This window comes from Vipera berus, assembly GCF_964194415.1.
Source record: "Vipera berus genome assembly, chromosome: 1".
Lineage (NCBI taxonomy): Eukaryota > Metazoa > Chordata > Lepidosauria > Squamata > Viperidae > Vipera > Vipera berus.
In genome coordinates this window covers 258,698,326-258,719,727 of record NC_138202.1, presented here as the reverse complement: position 1 = coordinate 258,719,727, position 21,402 = coordinate 258,698,326, and the positions used below count along the sequence as shown (strand labels likewise).

Genomic DNA, 21,402 nt, shown 5'->3' with positions numbered 1-21,402 from the left:
TCCTACCAGTAAGTGGATGTGGGGCTCATGGGGTAGCTTCACCCCCCTAGCCCCACCCTAGCTTGATTTTTAGGGGTGCGCCTGGCCCCAAACTAGGGCTTATATTAGGCCCACCTCAAAAATTGAAATTAGGGCTTACTATCGGTCTTACTTTCAGGGAAACATAGTAGTTGTTTTATGGAAAGATTTCTTGACTGGATTATACTGTTCAATTCAGTAGCACATCCTCCGACCCACTATCCTAGTTGACAATTATGGAAATTATATTTCCCAAAGGTTTGGAGGAGAAACCAAATTTATAACATGTTTTCAAACAACATTCATGATCTATTCAATTTACAATGTTCACACAACAGAGGCATTAGCTAATTTCCATGGGCTGGATTCTCCTCAGTTAAATTATCATCTGTCCTAGTCATTGTTGTAATCAGTGATGAGATTCAGCCAGTTTGCACCACTTCAGCAGAACCGGTAGCTAACTTTTTGTTGCCCAGGCCCAGAATGGACTTCCGGAAGTGGCATCACATATTTGAATCCCACCACTGGTTGGTAATCTATAGGGCTAGCCAGAGATCTGGATCTGAAGAGCAAAATATGATTGGAGCTTGGAGCTTCTAGAGAATCTATAGAATACCCCAAAGCAGGTTACTGTACTCCACAGCTGTAATTCTTCTTGACAAAAATTGCATAAGGTTTAAGATGTTCTAAACAGCTGTTTAATGTATGCATCTTGAATTGCATTCTGCCATTCAAATCTGGAGATTAATCTTTTTTTTAGCTTCAGCTGCTAAGAAATTGAATCTTTAACATTTTGCACACCTAATACAGGTTTTATCTCCCGAAAGTAATGTATAGCACACATTTTTGTATATTTATTTAGAAATAGGTCTGGGATTTATAAATATGTCTTGGTATATTCTCCGAATTGCAGCTTTTGTGTATAAGCTAATCTGCAAAAGTAGATTTGAAAATACTACTTTCTGTTCATTCTGTCATAGTGTCTGCAAACACTGACATATAGATTAGATATATAAAAATACTCATATTAAAAAGAATAAAAAATATTAAAACCAACCTAAAAGAATAAAGGTAAGAGAGCCAGTTTTGTGTCATGGTTAAGACATCAGACTGAAAACCAAGAGACCATGAGTTCTAATCCTGCCTTAAACACAAGGCCAGCTGAGTGACCTTAGGCAATTACTCTCAGACCCAAGAAGCAGACAAGGCCAAACCAGGCAAAGAAAACGACACAGACAAGTCGAGGCAGTTGCCACTAGTAAAAAACTGACTTGAAGGCCCCTCTCCCTGCCCCCAAAAGAACAAAGGTAGCAGTTTGCATAACTTTGGTAGGAGGTTTATTTTCTTCCCATTATTTCCTAAAGAAGAAATAAACATAACTTGCTTAGAATAGAAAGGAAAAGAAACCAGATTCGGTCCAAATATATATGCCACTCATCTTGAGATGCTAACAGCACTATATGACCTGAGAGATTTTGAAGGAGTACAGGAATGTAGTATGTCACTGAAGTTGTGACTAATTCTATTCCCTGAGAATCTAAACGTTCATCATTTAAAAACAAACTTTCTAATTCTTACCACTTGTGAATGAATATACACTTGATAATAATGTAGGCAGCACCAATGGAAAACTTAAGAGGAGCAAAAGAATATTCTTACTTATGAAAATTCTGCACCTTACCTTCCATGTGACTTATCAAGAATAAATTAAAAAGGACTACTATCACGCAACATACATAAAATTGCAAAACACTTTCTTATGGCAAAATCTGTGTTGTATGGGAAGTGCAAAATTTTTAAACGTGTCTTTTTTTTATTTAGCCATCCATTCTAAATATGAACTTCCAAGAATGAGCATTATCTGAATTTAGAATGCTGCCTCACCTAGAAATCAGTGCATTCATTAACAGAGAGACAACAAATTAAAGGTAGTTTTAAGTTATTTTCTAAATTAAAACTGTATGTACACATTGCACAATATTAAGATGGAGCACCAACAACCCAGCTGTAGAGAATCCACTGCTTGCAGACTTCATTCTGAAGGCTTCTCATGGTGGAAGGAAGGAAAATTGGCTCATTACTCACTTTAATTCTGCAGGAATGTCAGTATTCAGTTTTTCTTTCCCTGGATCAATAGCTTTTCATGAGTTCTGGATTATAAGAGTGCTGTCACTGCAGTCTGATTAATTGGTTTGAGGTTGTATCTAGGTGTTGAATAACCCTCATTTGTGAGGGATTCGGCCTGGTGTTTTTGATAGCATGTATTATAGTCCACCACGGGCAAGATACTACTTTTAGGTTTATCATATTCTTTAATGTTTTGTGGTATTTTATAATCTCCACTGTTCCCATCTGCCTTGCAAAAGGCAATAAAAGTACCAGAAGGAAAAGAGGAAACGGTAGGAATGTTGTAGCAATTATCTGAAGAAAAAACATTTTCAGTTTCCATGCATCGCTCTACAATAGGTGTGGCATATTCCGGTTCCTGATTAGTCAAAGGTAGTGCATAATCATGGTGATTTCTTTTTTGTGGGCAGTTGTAATGATTTCTGTTTTCTGAGAGACATTTTTTCTCATCCTCTGTATCCATTGGTTTAAAAGTAGATCCTTGCCGGGTAACTGTTCCAGTTCCTATCATGATGGGCTGTTGATAATCTAGACAGGAGACAGAAACATCATCTTTAAAATTCCAGTTCAGATTGAATATTATTCAGCCACATTATTTCATGCTAATTTCTGAATAGTTTGCTGTACATTAGTGAATTCGTTATGGCACTGAATGAATGGTACTTGTGATTCAGCGTCAGCCTGTGATACCTGCAGCTGAGTCTGATGATTCTGAAGAGGAGGAGGAGGAGGGGTTTGGAGAGCCTTTGGTGTCAGAGGGAGGCTCTGATGCACTGCAGGACTCTCAGCCTGGCCTCTCCCATCATGTTCCTCATCAGACTCAGCCGTGTGAGCACGAGGTATTGGACATAGATGATTCACAGCTGGATCTATTCAGGGACGCTAGGAGCAGGAGGCAATCCAGCAGAGTAGAACAGAGAAAGGCAATGATGCAACTCGGTGAGAGGAGGAGAAGACAATGAAGCCACGCCTTGGGGCTGCTGAAAAAAGGGGAAGGTGTGGGAGGTGCTGGTTGATGAAGGAAACCATTTGAAGATCTTCTGCTAGAGTCCTGGTCTGTTATTCCTGTTTAACTCTTGTTTGAACTTTTGATTTCTTTGTAAATAAATTTGGTTGGGTTTTTCCAGCCTGTTGACTATAAAAAGGGGTTGTCCCTGACATTCAAACAGGGCCGGTCGTAGGCTGGAACAGAACAGTACTTATGATCGGTCTTCCAAGTTTCTCATACGAGTTCCTGCAATCACATGCTCATAATCTGGATACTTGGCAGACAGCTTGGATCATAGCAGTGTGTTGTGGTCATGTGATCACAATTTACAATCTTCCCTGCTGAGTTCCCATAAACAAAATCAATGAGAAGCCAGTAGGAAGTTGGGGTCACATGAGATCCTTGCTTAACAGTCCATGGTGATTTGCTTAACGATGTAACCAAGGACTGTGCACTTTACAACTGCATCACTTAGTGATGGAAATTCTGGTTCCAGTTATTGTCATTAAGCAAAGAACTACCTGTATTATATGAATAGTGATGGCTAAGAAACGTTGCAGTATTGTCTGGTGAACTTTCGTGGGACAGGTTTATAAGCTGAAGTGTTGCAGGTTTAAGGAGAGGTTGGGGGCAAGACTCAAAAATGAAGGGCAGAAAGACAAGAGCCCATGCTACCCCAACTAGGGACAAAAACCAGTGGCAATCTGAAAGAGGTAATGTTGACCTGTCTCTCTTAACTCTAAAGCAGCGGTGTCATCCAACTGCCGGCCCGTGGGTCGGAAGCGTCACACGGAAGCCGCGCCCACCCCATTGCTGGCAATGGCAAAACAGTCCCGATACGACGCGAGTTTGACATGTCTGCTCTAAAGAGAAGTAGAGTTCTTTAGTGTTATAGATACGTATATACAAATTCAGCTAACATTACCACTTTGCAAACATTCTCAGTAGCGAAAACATATCGTTTAAAATATTTCAAATCTCTGTGATTGTCTTCCAAGCAACAGTGGAAGAAAGGAACAGCGGAGTGCAGTTGTAAATTACATCTACCAAGTTAGGCTGCAAGAATTGAAATTCAGTGCTGTTTTGATAGCTTAATAAAAAGAGAAAAATGCATGAAGATACGTTGTGCACTATATCCTGCATTAAATCCTGTGAATTAGAAAAACCCCTTAACAGAGCGCATTAAACTTGGTAAAAATTGAATATGCTTATTTTAGTCTCCTCCTCCTCCTCCTTAAAAGAAAATTTTTAAAAATGCTTCCCAAACTATCCTTTCTCCACCAAACATTAGCAGCATACAGGTAGTACTCAACTTATGACTGCAATGGAGTCCAACATTTCTGTTGCTAAGCAGGACAGTCGTTAAGTGAGTTGTGCCCCATTTTATGACCTTTACTGACAAATTTGTAAAAGGAATCATTGCAGTCGTTAAGTGAATCATGTGGCTGTTAAGCAAACCCGGCTTCCCCCATTGATTTTGCTTGTCGGAAGCCTGCTGGGAAGGTTACGAAGGGTGATCACAGGACCTGGCACAGTGTCAAAAGTACAGGCTAGTTGTCAAGTGTCCGAATTTTCTTTGTGATGTAACCATGGGGATTTTGCAACAGTTGTGTAAAAAACAGTCATAAGTCACTTTTTTTCCAGTGCTATTGTTACTTTGAATGGTCACTAAATGGATGGCGGCAAGTTGAGAACTCCCTGTAATTTTGCTAGGTTTTCAACGGCTACTGCAATTGGGCCTGCAAGATTGAGGATCGTATCTCTCATAAAGCTATGGAAATTAATTTTGTGAAAAAGTGCCTGTTTCCAAAGTTGTTTAGAACAGGGCTTATCAACCTTTTCACAGATTGTACTGCTTTTAGGATATGGCAATGTTCGAGTACCACCAGTCGCCTAGCAAGGTGTCAAAAACGTGACCCCCTCCCCCCAAAAGAAAAAAAGTGATAAAAGTACAGGTAGCTTCCACTTACAACAGTTTGCTTAGTAACTGTTTGAAGTTACAACGGCATTGAAAAAAGTGACTGATAACCATTTTTCACACTTATGACCATTGCAGCATCCCCAGGGTCACATGATTTACATTCGGAGGCTTGGCAACTGATTCATACTTATGACGGTCACAGTGTCCCAAGGGTCATTTGATCACTTTTTGCAACTGTTTTGACAAGCGAAGTGAATGGCTGGGGAGGGGGCATGGCCAGCTCGTCACTCAGGTTGCAGGTGCCTGCGGGGAGTGCGGGTGGGGCTGTGGAAGGAATCCGTGGATCTCCAGTGGAGGGGGGAGGGTGGGACTGTGGTAGGCGCCAGGGCATGGTCCAGTGGAGTGCGGGGGACTTCCGGACAGTGGCGTGGGCTGCCTGGAGCCCTCGGCAGCAGAGGGCAAACACCCAGGCCGGCCCTCGAGCTCCCAGGGCACCAGGACCCTGCAGCCCAACCCACTCCAGGGTCCTGGGTGAAAGGGAAGAACTCAGAACACGGTCAGCCTGCAGGGTAAAACAGTCACCTGCGATGCCAGGCGCTCACCGCCGCCTCTGCGTGCACACAGGCATGTTCGGCTTCTCGCTGGTTTGCCTCGCCCGGCTCAGCCTCTCCATGTGGTGAGGAGAGCACGCCGCTGCCTGCCAAAAGTGGGCAGGCTGGGGTCTGGGTGGTGTAGCGCAGGTAACATGGACTGTCATGTCCCGACCCTTCCCCACTTATGTTTCTTGCCTGTTTGTTGCTGCCACCTGTGTGTGCGCTCAGCTTGTTTTATCTCCTCTCCTCTCTCGCCCCTCTTCCTCCTTTTCTCTTCGGTGCAGATCCAGCTGACTCTTTTTTCTTCTCCCAAGGCTGCGTCTTTTTTTTTTCTCCATCTCCCATCCAAACTGCCTACTTTTATATCCCTTCCTGTCTCTGCCCCCCTCCTCCTCCTTTCCCTTCCGGGTGAGCCGAAAGTGCCAATCCTGGGCCTCTGCCTCACCCCAGCAGCCCTGCTGCTCCTGAGGACTCTCTCACGGCATTGCACCGCTTTGGCTCGTTTCCTCCCCCACTACACTTGTCTAGGCTGGGCATGGCTGTGTACTACCTGCCACGTGCCAATCTACCACTGGTGATACGTGTAACACCGTTTGAAAAGCCCTGGTTTAGAACTTCTGAAATTGAATGTGGCCTCTTCTTTTGGTGGGAAGAACTACCAAACAAACTTCTATTCCCCCCATGTAGAAATTGCCTTTGGATTATGCATATACCTCAAATAAGATACTGATGCATGCACACTAACAAGCACGGAAAGAAGGCCCATCCATTTTTAATTCCCCGTCTGCTTATTTGAGCTAATCAAAGTTTCATGCTGTCTTGCATTAGAGCAAGTGAATTGCAAAGCCCCAACTTCTAGAACATTTCAACAAATCCTCAATCATGAATAGAATTCACTTAGTGTCAGTGCATAGCCTGGTCTCTTGCCACAGGAACCCTTTTAGTCAACACTCTTAAGTTTTTATAAATATTCATAAATATTAGCAGCAATGGGGGAAGAGATTGGGGAAAAGCACATTCCAACAACGGAAATAGTTTTATACAAGCATATTAATAATGATGTTTTTAAAACATAATGCAGATAGTCCTTGAGTTACAACAGAAACTGGGACTAACGTTTTCTAAGTGATGTGGTTATAAAGCATCTGGTCACGTGTCCTTAATGACAGCAGTCCTGGTTGCCGTTAATTGAATCCCACTGATTCTGAGCCAAGGTTCCACTCTGATACCAAGCCATTTCCAGCCTGATCCATCCCAACCCTGAGCCTTGATTACGGTAAGGGACTGTCTCCTCTTCAATTCTTCTGACGCGCCTCCCTCTCCCCCCATCTCTGCCCTTCTGGCTATTTTGTACTCCACTGTCCTGTGTTCACTGCCCCTCCTGGCCTTACTGCTCCATCTGATCTTTGCTGTCTTTTTCCTGCCTCTTCTGACAAGCCACACCTTCCCCTTGTCCAGACAATGCATGCCCTTGTTCCAATCACATGCAGGCTTCTTGTGAGATTTTGGAAGGCTTCTGAGCAAGGGTGTCAGGGCCGGTAGGCCAATGTGGTGGGCTGACAGGGCCAGTGGAATGCAGGGAAGTCAAAAAGGTGGGGGGGAAGACATAGATGGATGGGGAGAGTTGAAGTGCCTCTGTAGTTTACAGTGCAGGCGAGTTGCCAATTATCCGAATTTTGATCCCAGGCCTGAGGCTGCTACAATGGCCATAACTTCAAGGAAAAAGTGTAGCTACCTAATATAAGCCCTGCCCCAAAAATAAGCCCTAGTTTTGGGGTGAGGTGCATGTCTAAAAAACAAGCTAGGGCGGTGGTGGTGGTGGAGCTTACCCCATTGCAGTCAGGCCTCCCATAGATCGACACTTACCTCACCTTGCCGGCCCACTTCTTCTGTGGCCGAGAGAACAGCTTCATTTTGCAACTGTCAATGGAACTCCGGCCTGCATTTTGCAGTCGGAGGCAGCCAAGAACCGAGCTACGGATTAAATCCATAGCTCGGTTCTCAGCTGCAGAGGCCTTCCAGAAAGGCCTCCGACTGCAAAATGCAGGCCTGAGCTCCATTCTCAGCTGCAGAAAGAAGCTGCTCCTTTGGGCGCAGAAGAAGTGGGCCAGCTGGGCGGGGTTGTTGGTGCCGCCGCTACAAGGTAAGTGGAAAAGACACCCGCAAAAATAAGACCTGGTGCCTCTTTTGGAGCAAAAAATATATAAAAAAAATAAAAATAAGAGTGGGTCTTATTTTCAGGGAAACACGAATTGAAGCAAAATGTTTTCAAAGAAAAAACAACCAAGGAAGTCCAGTTGCCTTTTGGAAAAGCACCTTTGCGCCTTTGAATGGTCACTGAATGAATGACTGTAACTTAAGGACATTACTTTTTTAAAACATGCAAAAGTTTGACAAAGGGCAGGAAAGTTCCCCCGTAATGCATTTTAGAATCTAGGAAAGCAAGCCTTTCTGAACAGAGAAAATTATTATAAATCTGTGAACTACACTGCCCTTTCCTAGCTACGGAGAGGGAGATCAAATGTCTTGCACGTTATAGTGTCAGAAACAGTGACTGTTTTCAGAAGAGTTACCTGCCATCTCGCTTGTGATCAGTTCCAGCTTTTTGGGTGTCTCTTTCTCATTATTGTAAGTGATGGTGAATTCTGCAGACTGATATCGGACAAAGGGTGGTTGGATTTGTTTCCAGAAACCTAGAACAGAAACCTAGAAATTTAGATCCTAGCTATGTTTAATCTCAAAAGGTAAATTAATCTAAAGCACTGCATGCATAGAATCTATTTACTCTTAAAGTTGTTGGTGGCATATAGATTTATTAGGTGATTATCATAACATTGTGTTCAAAATGATTTGGAAAACAACAGGACAGAATTAATTGTAGTTTGTATCAGAATCTTCACAACTATCATTAGCACTATCAAATTATCTCTGTAAGGCTCAAAATGCTAGAGGCCCACTTGAGTGGAATTCTAAGGTAAAGGTAAAAGTTTCCTTATCAAGTTGTGTCTGACTCCAGGGCACGGTGCTCACCTCTGTTTCTTGGCCGAGGAAGCCAGCGTTGTCCAAAGACAATTTCCGTGGGCATGTGGCTAGCACAGCTATATGCCAAAGGCGCACGGGACCTTCCCACCAAAGTGGTACCTACTTGTATTTGCATGCTTCCGAACTGCGAGATGGGCAGGAATTTTGCTAGGATGCAATTAGTTTTCTTACCTCTTATAGTAATGGAGGTTTATATGTTCCTTTTTAGATGGCAAAGAGCTAGTGTGTGGAAGCTATTTCTCAAGGGAGACAGCAAAACCTCAGCTTGTATACACAAGATTTCTAGCTCTACAAAATGCCCTGTGGAAAGCAGCTTTTTATTTCTTGTACAGTCATGAAAATATGTCACACTTTTTTAATGTGAAATTTGGCCTTGCCGTGCTTCTCCTCAAAGCCAGACCCTGTTGGGGAGTCAAAGCAGCAGCATAAGACATAAGAGTGCTCTGTAAAAGCCTTGGTGGTTGTAGGGCATCATACATCATACATGCAGCCACAAAGGGCAAGGGAACAAATAAAAGAACCTCTCCCACAGAGCAATCAGAGAAGCTGAAAAACAGGATGAGCAGGATCAGAGATATCAGTGCCAGCTCTCTCTGAAGGTCCAGCTCTACTCAACCCATTATATATAAAACATGATACGTAGGTCACGACACAGAAAGGTGGAGTCCCAAAAGATATGACTGATCAACAGGAAACATTTTTTTTAAATTTCTTCTTGTCATATAACAAAAGTAAAAGATTGCCACTAACTTGGTTTTCCAGTGTCAGATGAACCACACGCAGCACCTTTCTTCCCTTTTCTGTAATGAAGAACAAGATCAGTGGCACATTTTCCTGCTTCAGTTCAACTTTCACCAGATCCATCACTTGGTAAATTGCAAACTGCAGACAATTCTGAATTTTTCAGGCCTACGTCTTCCCAAGTTTTACTACCATGGATATTGTCAAGAATCTGCAAATCTGTTGTTTTTTCCTGGAAATCAGATACATAGCTTTCCTACTGTATTTTCACTGGACTTCCAAGTTCAAGTGCTATGGGGCTTTGATTTAAATAATTTTTATTTATATTCACAGCTTCATTAAACAAACAAATCAAGAAGTTAACAATTTCCCCCTTTATTTATTCAATTGATAGCATTTCCTTCATGAGTTCAAGGTGGCTTAAAACAGCAGATGGCTCCTACTCAATTCTTTATTTGGAAAGATTACTTAAGATAAGGAACCGGTTCGTATCTGCCTGTACAGTAATGCTATTCCTTTCATCAGGTTCTAGGGTGAAGAGGAGTTAGAAAGTTCATTCTTCACTAAGACTAGATGACTTGGCAAGGAGGAAAACGGAGTGTAAGATGATTTGACAGGATGTCAACTCAGTGTGTCAATCAGGTTGTGTCCATGCCTGCAAATTTCTCCCTGTTCACCAGCAGCTCGAACATGTGCTTACTCAAAAAGCAATCTCCATGCAGCTCTGTGGAACTCACTTTTTTTGGCTTACTGTGATATATAATACAATTCAGAACGAAAGCATGGTGAAAAGCTACAGGACAATGAAACCTTATTTTACTAGGAATAACTTGCAGGAAGGGGGTATTGAATACTCCCAAATGTCTATTAAATATGAAAGTACAGTACATAATCAGTGATTTTTGTTAATGTATTATGCACATTGAAAGGTAAACCACATAATGAAATCTGGGACATATTATATGTATGTATGTATGTATGTATATGTGTATACACACATATGTATGTATGTATATGTATGTGTGTGTATGTGTGTGTATACTGCTCAAAAAAATAAAGGGAACACTTAAAACAACACAAGGTACTGTATTTAATAGTAGGATGTCTTATCTTGTGTTCCCTTTATTTTTTTGAGCAGTGTGTGTGTGTGTATGTATGTATATGTATGTGTGTGTGTGTGTGTGTGTGTGTATGTGTGTGTGTGTATATGTGTATGTATATATATAAACATGGGACAAATCTTTATTTCCTGTTTCGGCCTAACCGAAGGCCATCGACAGGCAGTAGTCACAACAGTGACAGCTCATATTTGTGTAAATTTTTTTAGATTGCTAACAAAGAATTAAAGGGAGACTGATATGCATTTCAAACTTATTTGTTTTCATCAGTTAGCCATACCCTTCTGAGATTCGAACCTGGGCTGATTGCACATTAGGCAGTTGTTTTAACCTCTAGGCCACAAGCTCTATCTCACTTTGTTAGCTGAGAAGCAAGGGAGATATGTGTTAAATGCTTGTTAACTATTTAGATTACCTTGCTAGGCCCCAAACATGGGACAAATCTTTATTTCCTGTTTCGGCCTAACCAAAGGCCATCAACAGGCAGTAGTCACAACAGTGAAATGCATATCAGTCAGAACACAGCTAACCCCCCACCCAATCAGAGCACACCTCGACCCACAGAACACACCCCCTCTGGCAGTTTAAAAAAGAGGAACAAACAGCCACTACCACACACTTCTCCCAGAAGAACGAAGCTGAAGCCACCAGCCTGACGAGTGGGACCTCGTCGAAACGTCGCCAAGACACACTCAATCCTACACGGGAATAGACCCGAATACGCCAAGACCTACATACCTATACCCGTGAAAATCTACAAAAACATAATATATAAGCCGGAATGCACACGTCATACAACCCGCCTTGCCTACCCTACAAAAGGTGCTGGAATGCACACATGTCATACAACCCGCCTTGCCTACCCTACAAGGTTCCATCCAAAAAAGGTGCCGGAACTCTATTCTGAGCGTTCTATGACAAAAAAGCTCTGTGTGTGTGTGTGCGCGCGCACACACACACACACACACACACACACATATTCCAAAAGAGGCACCAGGTCTTATTTTTTGGGGGGAGGTGTCTTTTCCACTCACCTTCAACACCAACAGCCCTTCCCCGACAGCCCTACCCAGCCAGCCCACTTCTTCTGAAGTTAAAGCAGCAGCTTCATTCTGCAACTGAGAATGGAGCTCTGGCCTGCATTTCGCAGTCAAAGGCCTTTCTGGAAGGCCACTGCAGCCGAGAACCAAGCTATGGTTGAATCCATAACTCGGCTCTCGCCTGCAGAGGCCTTTCAGAAAGGCCTCTGACTGTAAAATGCAGTCCTGGGAACACCGCAGAAGAGGAGTGGCTGCAAAGTAAGTGCGTGCGGGGCATATGGGGCAGCTCCACCCCCTATCCCCGCCCTTGCTTGATTTTTAGGTGTGCACCTCAACCCAAAACTAGCACTTATTTTGGGGGTAGGGTTTATATTAGACCCATCCCCCAAAATCAAGCTAGGGCTTATTTTGGGGGTAGGTCTTACTTTCAGGGAAACACAGTAACTATATCTGTCTCGTCTAGACTACTTTGGATTTAGATGATTTGTCCATTATACGGGTGGACATCCAGATTGAAATCTGGTCCTTTGCATCTAATATTTACTAAAGAGCAATACTTTAAATCAAGGTTTCAGAGTAAATAAGTTTCTGTTCCATGATCAGCCAACAATCACCAAACTACAGTCTTATTTAACAGTGTCTTCATAAGAAGGAGAAAGAAGGAAGAGAGGGAGAAAAAAATAACTTGCTCTGAGGATATTTTTCGTAGGCTATTTCTTTCTGCCTAAGTTCAGAAATCACAACAATACCTCATTACAAAGCATTTTTCCCCCTCTGCCTCAGCTCTCTTTTAATGATTGAGTGCATTTAAAAAAAATTGTTTCTCTCTTTCAAGGCTAAACCAAGTGCAGCTATCCTATTCTGAGCTAATCCTTCATGCAAATAACTAACACTTAACGAATTCACAGAGGTGCCTGAAAGCATCTTGAAACAATGCTTTGATCTTGCTCTTCTGCTATGCTCGCCCACAAAATGTGGAAAGAACCTTTCTGGGCTGGCACACTTTGTCAAGATATACAGTCAGCTCTCCCTAAATCTCTCCCTTTTTGTTAGGTGCAATTTATAATTATCACATATTCTCATGGATAAACCAAGAATTGTAGATTCCAAAATACACCACCAAAATTGGGCTTGGTTTATCCATCGATGGGGCTTTTCAGCTAACATATACAGTAACGTTTTTGTTGTTGTTGTTTTTTTTAAAAAAGAACCCATGTATTGTGTATATTCTGATGGATAAGTCAACCCTGGAATTTTTAAACAAAATACTATGAAAATTATACCATCCATTGATAGCCAATTGTAAAAATGAAAACATTCAAAAATTTGGAGGGCCATCTTATTTACACGTGGCACATTTTTTCATGGTATTTTGGTTACAATTCAAGACTCAGCTTATTCACTGATGGGCTTATCCACCAGTATATACGGTATGCGAATGAATGTTACGTGAATGAGGGAAGGAGAGAGAGAAAGCGTACATCTCTTGGAGACTCGGAATTGTGGGAGCCTGATAAACTAGACTACGGTAATTAAAACTGTTGGGAATTAAATGAGGTATCAGACACGCAATAGTTTAAAAAATTAATATATAAAATCATTAAACAAAACAATATATTCCCCATTGGAATTAGCTTTTATCTACCAATTACTTTTGAAACATTATAATGAATAAAGAGGCTGCATTTATCCAAATTATGACAATGATTATGTATCTCAGTTCTAAATGAGAAATAAATCACATACTTTCGCAGTGCAATAAAGATCCAGATTCCCAGTAACAGGAGCAGCAAAAGCACCACCAGCGTTGGAATAATGACAGCCATAAGATTCAATCCTTAAGTAAAATATAAATCAAGATTTAAAATATGTTGAAAACAAAGCTAGAAAGCTGACTTGAGAGCTGCATTATGCACTAATGATCACACTGCATTATCATACACACAAATAGGAGTACACCTCTTGTAAAGCAGGCACTCTTTATTCTATTACAAAAACAAAATCGATGGGAGTGCTAGCCTACTAGGACTTTAAAAACCTATACATATCAGAGAGGTTGTGATGGAAAAATGGCTAGTGTTAAGTGCCAAATATCTTGTCCTCCATAATTGGATCACATTGGCGTAGGGCTCATTATTCAATAAGCTTATCGAATCACTGGTTCAAGCCCATCACGATTAAACGATGCTGCCAACATGGCAGAATTCCAATGGTGTGATTTCAGACTACTGGGAGAGAGTATTAAGGATGAAAATGGGAGCAGACTGCTGCCCACTTCCTCTTCCGTTTTATGTTTTGAAGAAAGCAAAATATGCCACTGAAAGACTGTCCTATCAGACTGCAGTGATACCATCTCAGGAAGCAGAAGCCACAAGTGAGATGCTGGACAAATATGAGGAAAGCAGATAAGCACAGGAAATGTCTATATTTGGGGGGGGAGGAGGGGAGGGATGGGAACTGCCTGCCTGGGGACCGGGCAGTGTGACCGTTTTTTTTTTTGAATGGCTGTTCTCAACAGCTAAGAATGGATGGCAACTTTTCTCCTCCATTTCACATATATAAGATTACACTGACCGTCATACCTAAATTGGTTTCAACTAACGGTATATATTCTGTGATTGATCGGTCATCTTTTTTAGTTGAAACACTTGTGCTTTGACTTGGTCTCTGCCCGAGTGGATGAATAAGAGAGCTGTTACCTAGAAACAGATGAAAAAAATGTCAACATCCCAATTGTGGGACAATCCGATTCTACTTTTTATCAGATCTGTAACGATAAAAATGGCTTACTTTGGGCTGCTCGACAACCAATAAGTTCCACCTTCAGGGCTATTCTTTTGTGCCAGGTCTGTGGGATAATTCTTACAAAGCGAGCTACTATAGGGGGAATAAAATTATTCCTAACTACATCTCCATGATTTGAGTTGGCTTTGAATACCTGCAACAGGGAGGGAAACAATTCAACACACACAAAACAGGATGATCAATGTAAGAGAAAGAGAAAATGGAGATTAATAAAAGACAATAACATAATTCTTATTCCACAAATTAATCTTTCAAGGAAATATTGTGACAGGAGGTTAAACTGAGCAATTCAAGTCTGCTTTCTCAATGACTACAATAATAGAAATAGCGTAGTTTTTTTGACTGGCTTAATAGCAAATGCTCTGTCAGGCCCTAATTTGAGCAGTGTCTGGCATAGAGGAAACCTACTTGATAGAACTGAAGAATCCGAATCTGGATGCCACAAACTTTCAAGTCAGCACAATAACAAAAAGCCCTACTGTTTTGGGCCAAGGCCCATTTTAAATGGATATTTTGTTTCTCATAGTGGTCAACCTTGTACTCAAAACTCCATCCAACTTTGTTTGCAACTGCTATTTGCAATCATGCTTCCCCCACCCCAAGAGAATACTGAATCTATAGGACTAATAGCCCTCAATAATCCTATTCTCTATGTATGTATCCAGTTCCCCTTTAAAGCTATCCAGGCTAGTGGCTATTTCTGTATCCTATGGTAATGAAATTTACAGGATCATTATGTGCCATTGTAAGCTTAGACATCTGGAAAACGGAAAGGCTACCTCATTCTATCTAGGAGGGCCTTTTCCCACCTGTTGAAAGAAATTGGGGAAAAAACCGACCCATTCGGAACCATTTTCTAATCCCTCCCCTCCCCAGGTTTTAGTAAATAAATATCATTTTTGGTTAAATTTTCAGAGAAGCATTACATAAACAAATTGCTATTAAATGTTTGTACAGTTTTCTTAACGAGGGCATACACTGTCCACACTCTGCCTTGCATGTGAAAAAATAGGTTTATAAGCGCAAACCTTTCTGTTGGATGTTTAAGATTTTGTCCATTTGTTAACCCAAAGGTGCTTTCTCAAGAGGTAACTGGACGTTATTGTTTTTCTTTGAAGATGCTTCGCTTCTCATCCAAGAAGTTGCTTCTGGGCTGAAGAAGATTCTTGGATGAGAAGTGAAACATCTTCAAAGAAAAACAAGAAAGTCCAGTTGCCTCTGGAAGAAGCACCTGTGGGACAACATAATCTTGATGACTGAGAATCTCCATAGATGTCCATTTGTTAACAAAATTTCTTATTTCATTACTGCTAGTGTACGGAGCACATATAAAAATACATGTAGTCCTTGACTTACAACCACAATTGAGCCCAAAATTTCTGTTGCTAAGTGAGACATTTGTATTTGCAACCTTGATTGCCACAGTTGTTAAGTCAATCACTGCAAATATTAAGCTAGTAACACAGTTGTTAAGTGAATCTGGCTTTCCCCATTGACTTTGCTTGTCAGAAAGTCACAAAAGATGATCACATGACCCCAAGGCTCTGTAACTGTCATGAGTCAGTTGCACCTGATTTTGATCAAACGAGCATGGGGATGCTGCTACAGTCCTAAGTGTGAAAAATGGTCATAAGTCACCTTTTTCAGTGCCACTGTATCATTGAATGGTCACTAAATGAACTTTTGTTAAGTCGAGGATGAATGCTAGGAATATAGCAAGCTATTCGGTACACTTAATGCCACTGGAACCTCATTTCAATCAAGATTTTCACCTTGATGAGTCTAACACTGCTGCTCCAATCATAAAAAAGACCAAAGTATTGAAGGAATAAAACCTAATAATCCCTTTCTTCCTCCATTCCCCATCCCCTAACCAGCATTACCTTTTCGTCGTTGCTTAAGATTCCTTTGTAAGTTCTCCATTTTGAGTTATTATTTTTATAATTCACAACAAATGTCTTAATGTAATAATTCAAATGAAGCACAGTTGACCCAGTAGTTCTAATTCCTTGTAATGAAACAAAAGAGAAATATAGTTTTTATTAGTTAGTAAAAATTAAACTAAACGTTTCTTCAAATAATATTAACATATTGAGACCAAACTTAAAAGTGTCACTGTTAGCGTTATATTTTATCACCATTTCCACTACTGATGTTCTAAACATTTGTTTACATGCATACCTTCTATCAGTAGATACAAATGTGTCCATTCAAGAAGCATAATTTTCCACAAATAGTAATAAGAACCACAAAATATGTAAATTCTGGATTGTGATTTTTACATACAAATGTAGTTCGACCCCACATTAATAAGGCATAAATGATTTCACTGGCTAGCAACTAGGAACAATTCTCACGTTGTATTTTATCATCCACACCAGATTGGTTTATACAATTCTTTTTAAAAAATGGAGGCTTCCGGATGCAAAAGCAAGTTTCTAAACACAGAGCACAAGAAATGCAACCAAAGCAAGACCATATGAACAGTACACAAACATGGGCTCTTCTTGTAAGACACAGAGATTTAGATTTATTTAGCCACTTCCTTTTGCATCAGAACCAAGTGAGAAAGTTTGAGCCCAAAGCAGCAACACCTAGCCAGAATTGTTTAGCTCTAACTTACCATGCCATCTGAACATACCATTGAATTATGGAATCATTATATTCCATGAATAATTGACTCAGAAGCATCTGCAGGATCCAACACTCAAAATGAAAAAGCAGTGGTTGTGCCCTCATGATGCAAAGACCACACTTACCATAACTACGCACGACATCATGGGACACATGTCAAAAGCATATGCTGCTGTACTGAGCAGAAAGCCTACAAACTGACCTGTAATTCTAGTTTTCTCTCCCAAGTCAATTTCCAGCCACTGTTGATGGTTACTCTGGTTTGCTGCCCAAGATGGTCCAGGAACTTTAAGCCAAGCTTTCTGAGGAGACCACTCAACTAATTCCCCAACTTCACTGATTTCATCCCAGGATGATGATGCAGTCATCTGAATATTCAAAGCATCTCCACCTCCTAAATTCAGTGCTTTGTCACAACCTTTCAATTATAAAAAGAATGTGCATTTTTGTTTTCACTCTACACACTGTTTCATAAAAATACTTGCTTTGCCCAGTAGGACATCTATCCTGGATATGTTTAATGCTCTACTCAAATCAGAACCCAACATCTGAACTTAGCACTAACAAATTATTTAGCAGAATTGGATAAATTCCAAATTGAAGGTTTGGATTTCCAAAGATGGTATTATTCTGGCAATAGTCTTAATTCTAAGTTGCATCATCAACAACGCAATAAAGAATAGTTGGTGTTCAAAGTGTGTTGAACCCAAGCACACTGTAAAAGAATTCAGCTACATAAAGTTACAAGTAGTCACTGACTATCAACCACAGTTGGGACTGAAATTTTAGACACTGAGGAAAGCAGTCGTTAAATGAGACACCCACCTTACTGCTTCACTCAAAGACTTCCCAGCTGCTGTCATTAAGTGATTGCACATATCGTTAACTGGAGCGTTGGGTGTCTCGAGTAGAAGACCTCCAGCACCCACTGGCACTTGAAAACCTACCATGAGCCAAGAAGCCTGGGTCCTCTCCCTGACCCATCACACCCAGGTCTACTTACCTTTTATGTTGTTCAGTAACTGCTGACAGATACTCCCAGCCAATGTGAGGCGCAGCTTTCCTCCCAAGGTCACCTCGTGCCATCCTGCAAGCAGGCCCCATTGTCTCAAAGGGTCCTTCCCCAAATCAGGCAATTTGAACCGTTACAAGAAGGTGACTCACTTGCAGGAAGAGATGAGGCAGTCTTGACAGGAAGGCTGTGTCTTGTGTTGTCTGGGCATACCATGTCAGCAGCTGCAGAACAACACATACATAAGTGGTGAGAAAAAGTGCCAAGCCAGCTTCGTGCGTGCTAGTGAACTGGTGAAATGGTGGGGGGGGGGAGAGAGATAGGTAGGGGCAGTTGCAGTGCCCCTGCAGCCAATCACAAGGATGGGTAGATTGCCAAGCGCCTGAATCTTGACTATGTGACAGTGAGGCTGTTGCAACAGCCATAACTTCAGACAAAGGTAATAACTCTGTTTAGCACCATCATCATTTTGAATGGTCGTTGAATGGTTGTAAGTTGAGGATAGCCTGTCTAAACGCCTACTCAATAGCAAAGCTAGTGGATTTAGTTCTGAGTAATATCTGAATAATATTTATAATGATAACAGCTTTGAAGTACTAATTAAAATAGTTAGGCTTCATTGAACAAAAAAAGCAAAATAATAACACTCCTTACCGTTTGAGTTAAAAATAAATCGCTTGTTTGATAGAGATCCACTGTCAAGAAAAAAAGATACCATAATGTTAATTATCTATTGTCATAGATATGTTTTTGTGTGTATTATTCATCTATATTTATCAACCAACCAATCAAAGCTATTTTATGTATGATATTGTTAGCACTTCTATTTCAAAGGATGAACTCCTTCCATGACTTTGAATAACGGTGACAGATCTGATGCCTATTATTATTTAACTGTAGTGTTGAGGTTGTGCGAAGGACCCCAGTAATAAATGCATTTTATTTGCTGTTTAGTTCAGGAAGTAGTCTAATATCACATTTTAGCAACCAACCACTGAGTTTTGACACATATATCTTCAATTAATAACTGAACAAAGCTAATTCCCACAATTGGCTTTTCTCTTTGAATGATTCATCAAGCAAACTGGGAAGTCCGTATTAATTACAACAGAACAATATTTAACTTTAGAAAATATGGTTCAGTTGCTCGTGCTAAGGGACGTGCAGACCAATTGCATAAAAAAAAGGGAAACAACTTTGTATGGGAACACAGTTATATGTTTCATTATGTTAAGGATGGCATACGCAGACATAATTTTAGTTGCAGATCAAATTACGGTTATTTAGGCTTTCTAGTTTAATTATGACTTAATTCTGAAAGAAAAGGAAATATGCTGCACACTACTATATCCTGCCTTTAAGTAAGCATATCATAAGCCAAAAGACAAAACAATACTTACTCTTGGGAAAGGATACCATTGGCCAAGATACCCTGATACCGATTTTTTCCTTTCAACTGAACTACATTGATCTGGCCACCCACTTCATCTGCAATAATTCCAGCGTGTATGGCAGATTTGCACAAAAAGGACGTCTGGCGTAACAAAGTCAAATTAACAAACAAACAAACCAAAGATTATATTTTAGTAAATAACTCACATCCATCTAGCCAACAAAAGAGGCCACTCTTTCAAAAATCAAGTCTAGCAGAAAAGGAAAGTACCCTTTCTCTGCAAATTATCTATTTAACTGGAGAAGAGACAGCATTACTTGGGAAAAGATTGCAACAACTTGACTTGTTAGGTAAATATGTTCTGAGGTTAATATTTTACAATGCAGCAATCTTTCCTTGCTCAGAAATCATTAAGTGCCACTTCCTCAAAATACAGGTGGAGAGGAATATTGCCACCTGCTTGGGTCCTTTACTTTAGATACTCTAATTGTAATGAGGAGGAGGACACTGGATTATTGCCTAAAAGAGTCCATTAAGCCTGATATGTAAAGTGGATCAAAAGGAATGGTGCGTGAAGATTATATCAATTGGCAATTGATCTAAATGAAACTACACACCCACATATACATACAAGCGAACATTATGAGAATAATAATAAAAGAACAACCAGTCATTACATTGACCAGATCAAAACATACATAATTCACTCTGTACCTCCAAACTGTGTGCAAAGCCTAAATATACATGTGGCTTCAACTGATCTTTCCATGACCATCAATGCAGCTCTTCGGGTGAAGCAATACCTCTTTTGCTATGCCTTACAGTGAAGCTGCAATGTTGTAGCAAGGCAACTGTCTTACTGGCTGTTCTGTTCATATGTGCCAGAAGACATTTTCACTCAAGCGAAACAACACGTGAAGTGGTCTGCCTCAAAGCATCAACTACTAGAGGCAATGGGGCAGAGCTTGTTTTTAGATTTGAAGCGCTGCTTTGCTCCAGCGAGCAACACTGAGACACCTATGTAAAAAGCCTGATTTTTCAAGATTATCTGCTTCTGTTCATATCACTATTTCCAGATCTTAATATGCTCCATGTTGCATAATAATTTATTGTACCTGCTTTGACCTAGGTTAAATGTTTTATTGATTAGTCAAAAACTTCTAGAAAACAGTGCTGCTACTTTTTTCTTCTCAATCTGCTCTTATGTTGGGGTACTTACATCTCTGTAGCCTTCTATGACATTACCAGAAATATCTCCTATTATATCTCTGCAACCAGGTGGACAGTATCTGCTGCCAGGGGAAAAAAAAGGGGGGGCTCATTATTTGAAGTAGAGATTAGTAATGAAGTGCAGTATGGACACACACACTCATAAATATAGGCATAAACACAAATGACACCAAGACCAAGGCCTTCCCCCTCAAAATTCCAGTCAATTCTCACGCTCTATGGAATAGCAGAAACACCCACAACAGCAGCAACTGGAATGTATATTGTTCATTTCTTGCTGACATACTTGAGCTGGATCTTATGTACAAAGAGATGTTTTATAACCCACTACATATTGTCACAGTTCTACCTGCCCTCCCAACATGGCTAGTTAGACCTTGTTAGCATTTGGAGTATGTTAAACTGTTTCTGTAGCTTTTACAGATGTGGACAACTCTCCAAGATGCTGCTGCTTTAGCACAGAGTCCACTAGCAGCAGCTATCAAAGACACTGGAGGTTTCTGAGTGTTACAACAACGAGTTTGAAAAAAAAAGCAATAAAAAGAGGAAAGTAACCAGTGAGATCACTCCTGAGAGTCTGCTTTGTGGTCTCATTCATCCTTACTAAAATTCTTCTGGGTGTGAACAAAGCATGCATGCTCTGAATAACAGTACGGTCACACGCATATGCCTCGACTCATTAGCCAGCAGCAAGTCCAGCTAAAAAAGATGCCCATCTTCTGAAACTATTTCTTGCTTTA

The 21,402-nt window shown here is 40.8% G+C and overlaps 2 protein-coding genes across 5 annotated transcripts in view; one reads left to right on the top strand and one right to left on the bottom strand.

The window, feature by feature from the left end:
* Window positions 1-10,304, top strand: part of GOPC (golgi associated PDZ and coiled-coil motif containing) — a 44,675-nt gene extending 34,371 nt beyond the window's left edge. The window contains exons 10-11 of one of the 4 annotated variants that reach the window (XR_014028442.1): window positions 1,840-1,946; window positions 9,956-10,304. The gene's annotated coding sequence lies outside the window, so the exon portion shown is untranslated. Of the gene's footprint in view, window positions 1-1,839; window positions 2,147-9,451 lie in introns of those variants that run through there. The other 3 variants (XR_014028443.1, XR_014028441.1, XR_014028444.1) reach the window with 3 other exon arrangements.
* Window positions 1-21,402, bottom strand: part of DCBLD1 (discoidin, CUB and LCCL domain containing 1) — a 51,963-nt gene that overhangs the window by 9,888 nt on the left and 20,673 nt on the right. The window contains exons 5-15 of the mRNA XM_081343507.1: window positions 20,652-20,724; window positions 19,440-19,573; window positions 18,694-18,734; window positions 17,230-17,445; window positions 16,277-16,401; window positions 14,379-14,526; window positions 14,171-14,287; window positions 13,335-13,425; window positions 9,440-9,489; window positions 8,221-8,340; window positions 2,104-2,673 (exon numbers count right to left, since the gene is read on the bottom strand). Coding sequence (XP_081199633.1) covers window positions 2,174-2,673; window positions 8,221-8,340; window positions 9,440-9,489; window positions 13,335-13,425; window positions 14,171-14,287; window positions 14,379-14,526; window positions 16,277-16,401; window positions 17,230-17,445; window positions 18,694-18,734; window positions 19,440-19,573; window positions 20,652-20,724 — 1,615 coding nt within the window. The 3' untranslated portion in view covers window positions 2,104-2,173. The remainder of the gene's footprint in view (window positions 1-2,103; window positions 2,674-8,220; window positions 8,341-9,439; window positions 9,490-13,334; window positions 13,426-14,170; window positions 14,288-14,378; window positions 14,527-16,276; window positions 16,402-17,229; window positions 17,446-18,693; window positions 18,735-19,439; window positions 19,574-20,651; window positions 20,725-21,402) is intronic.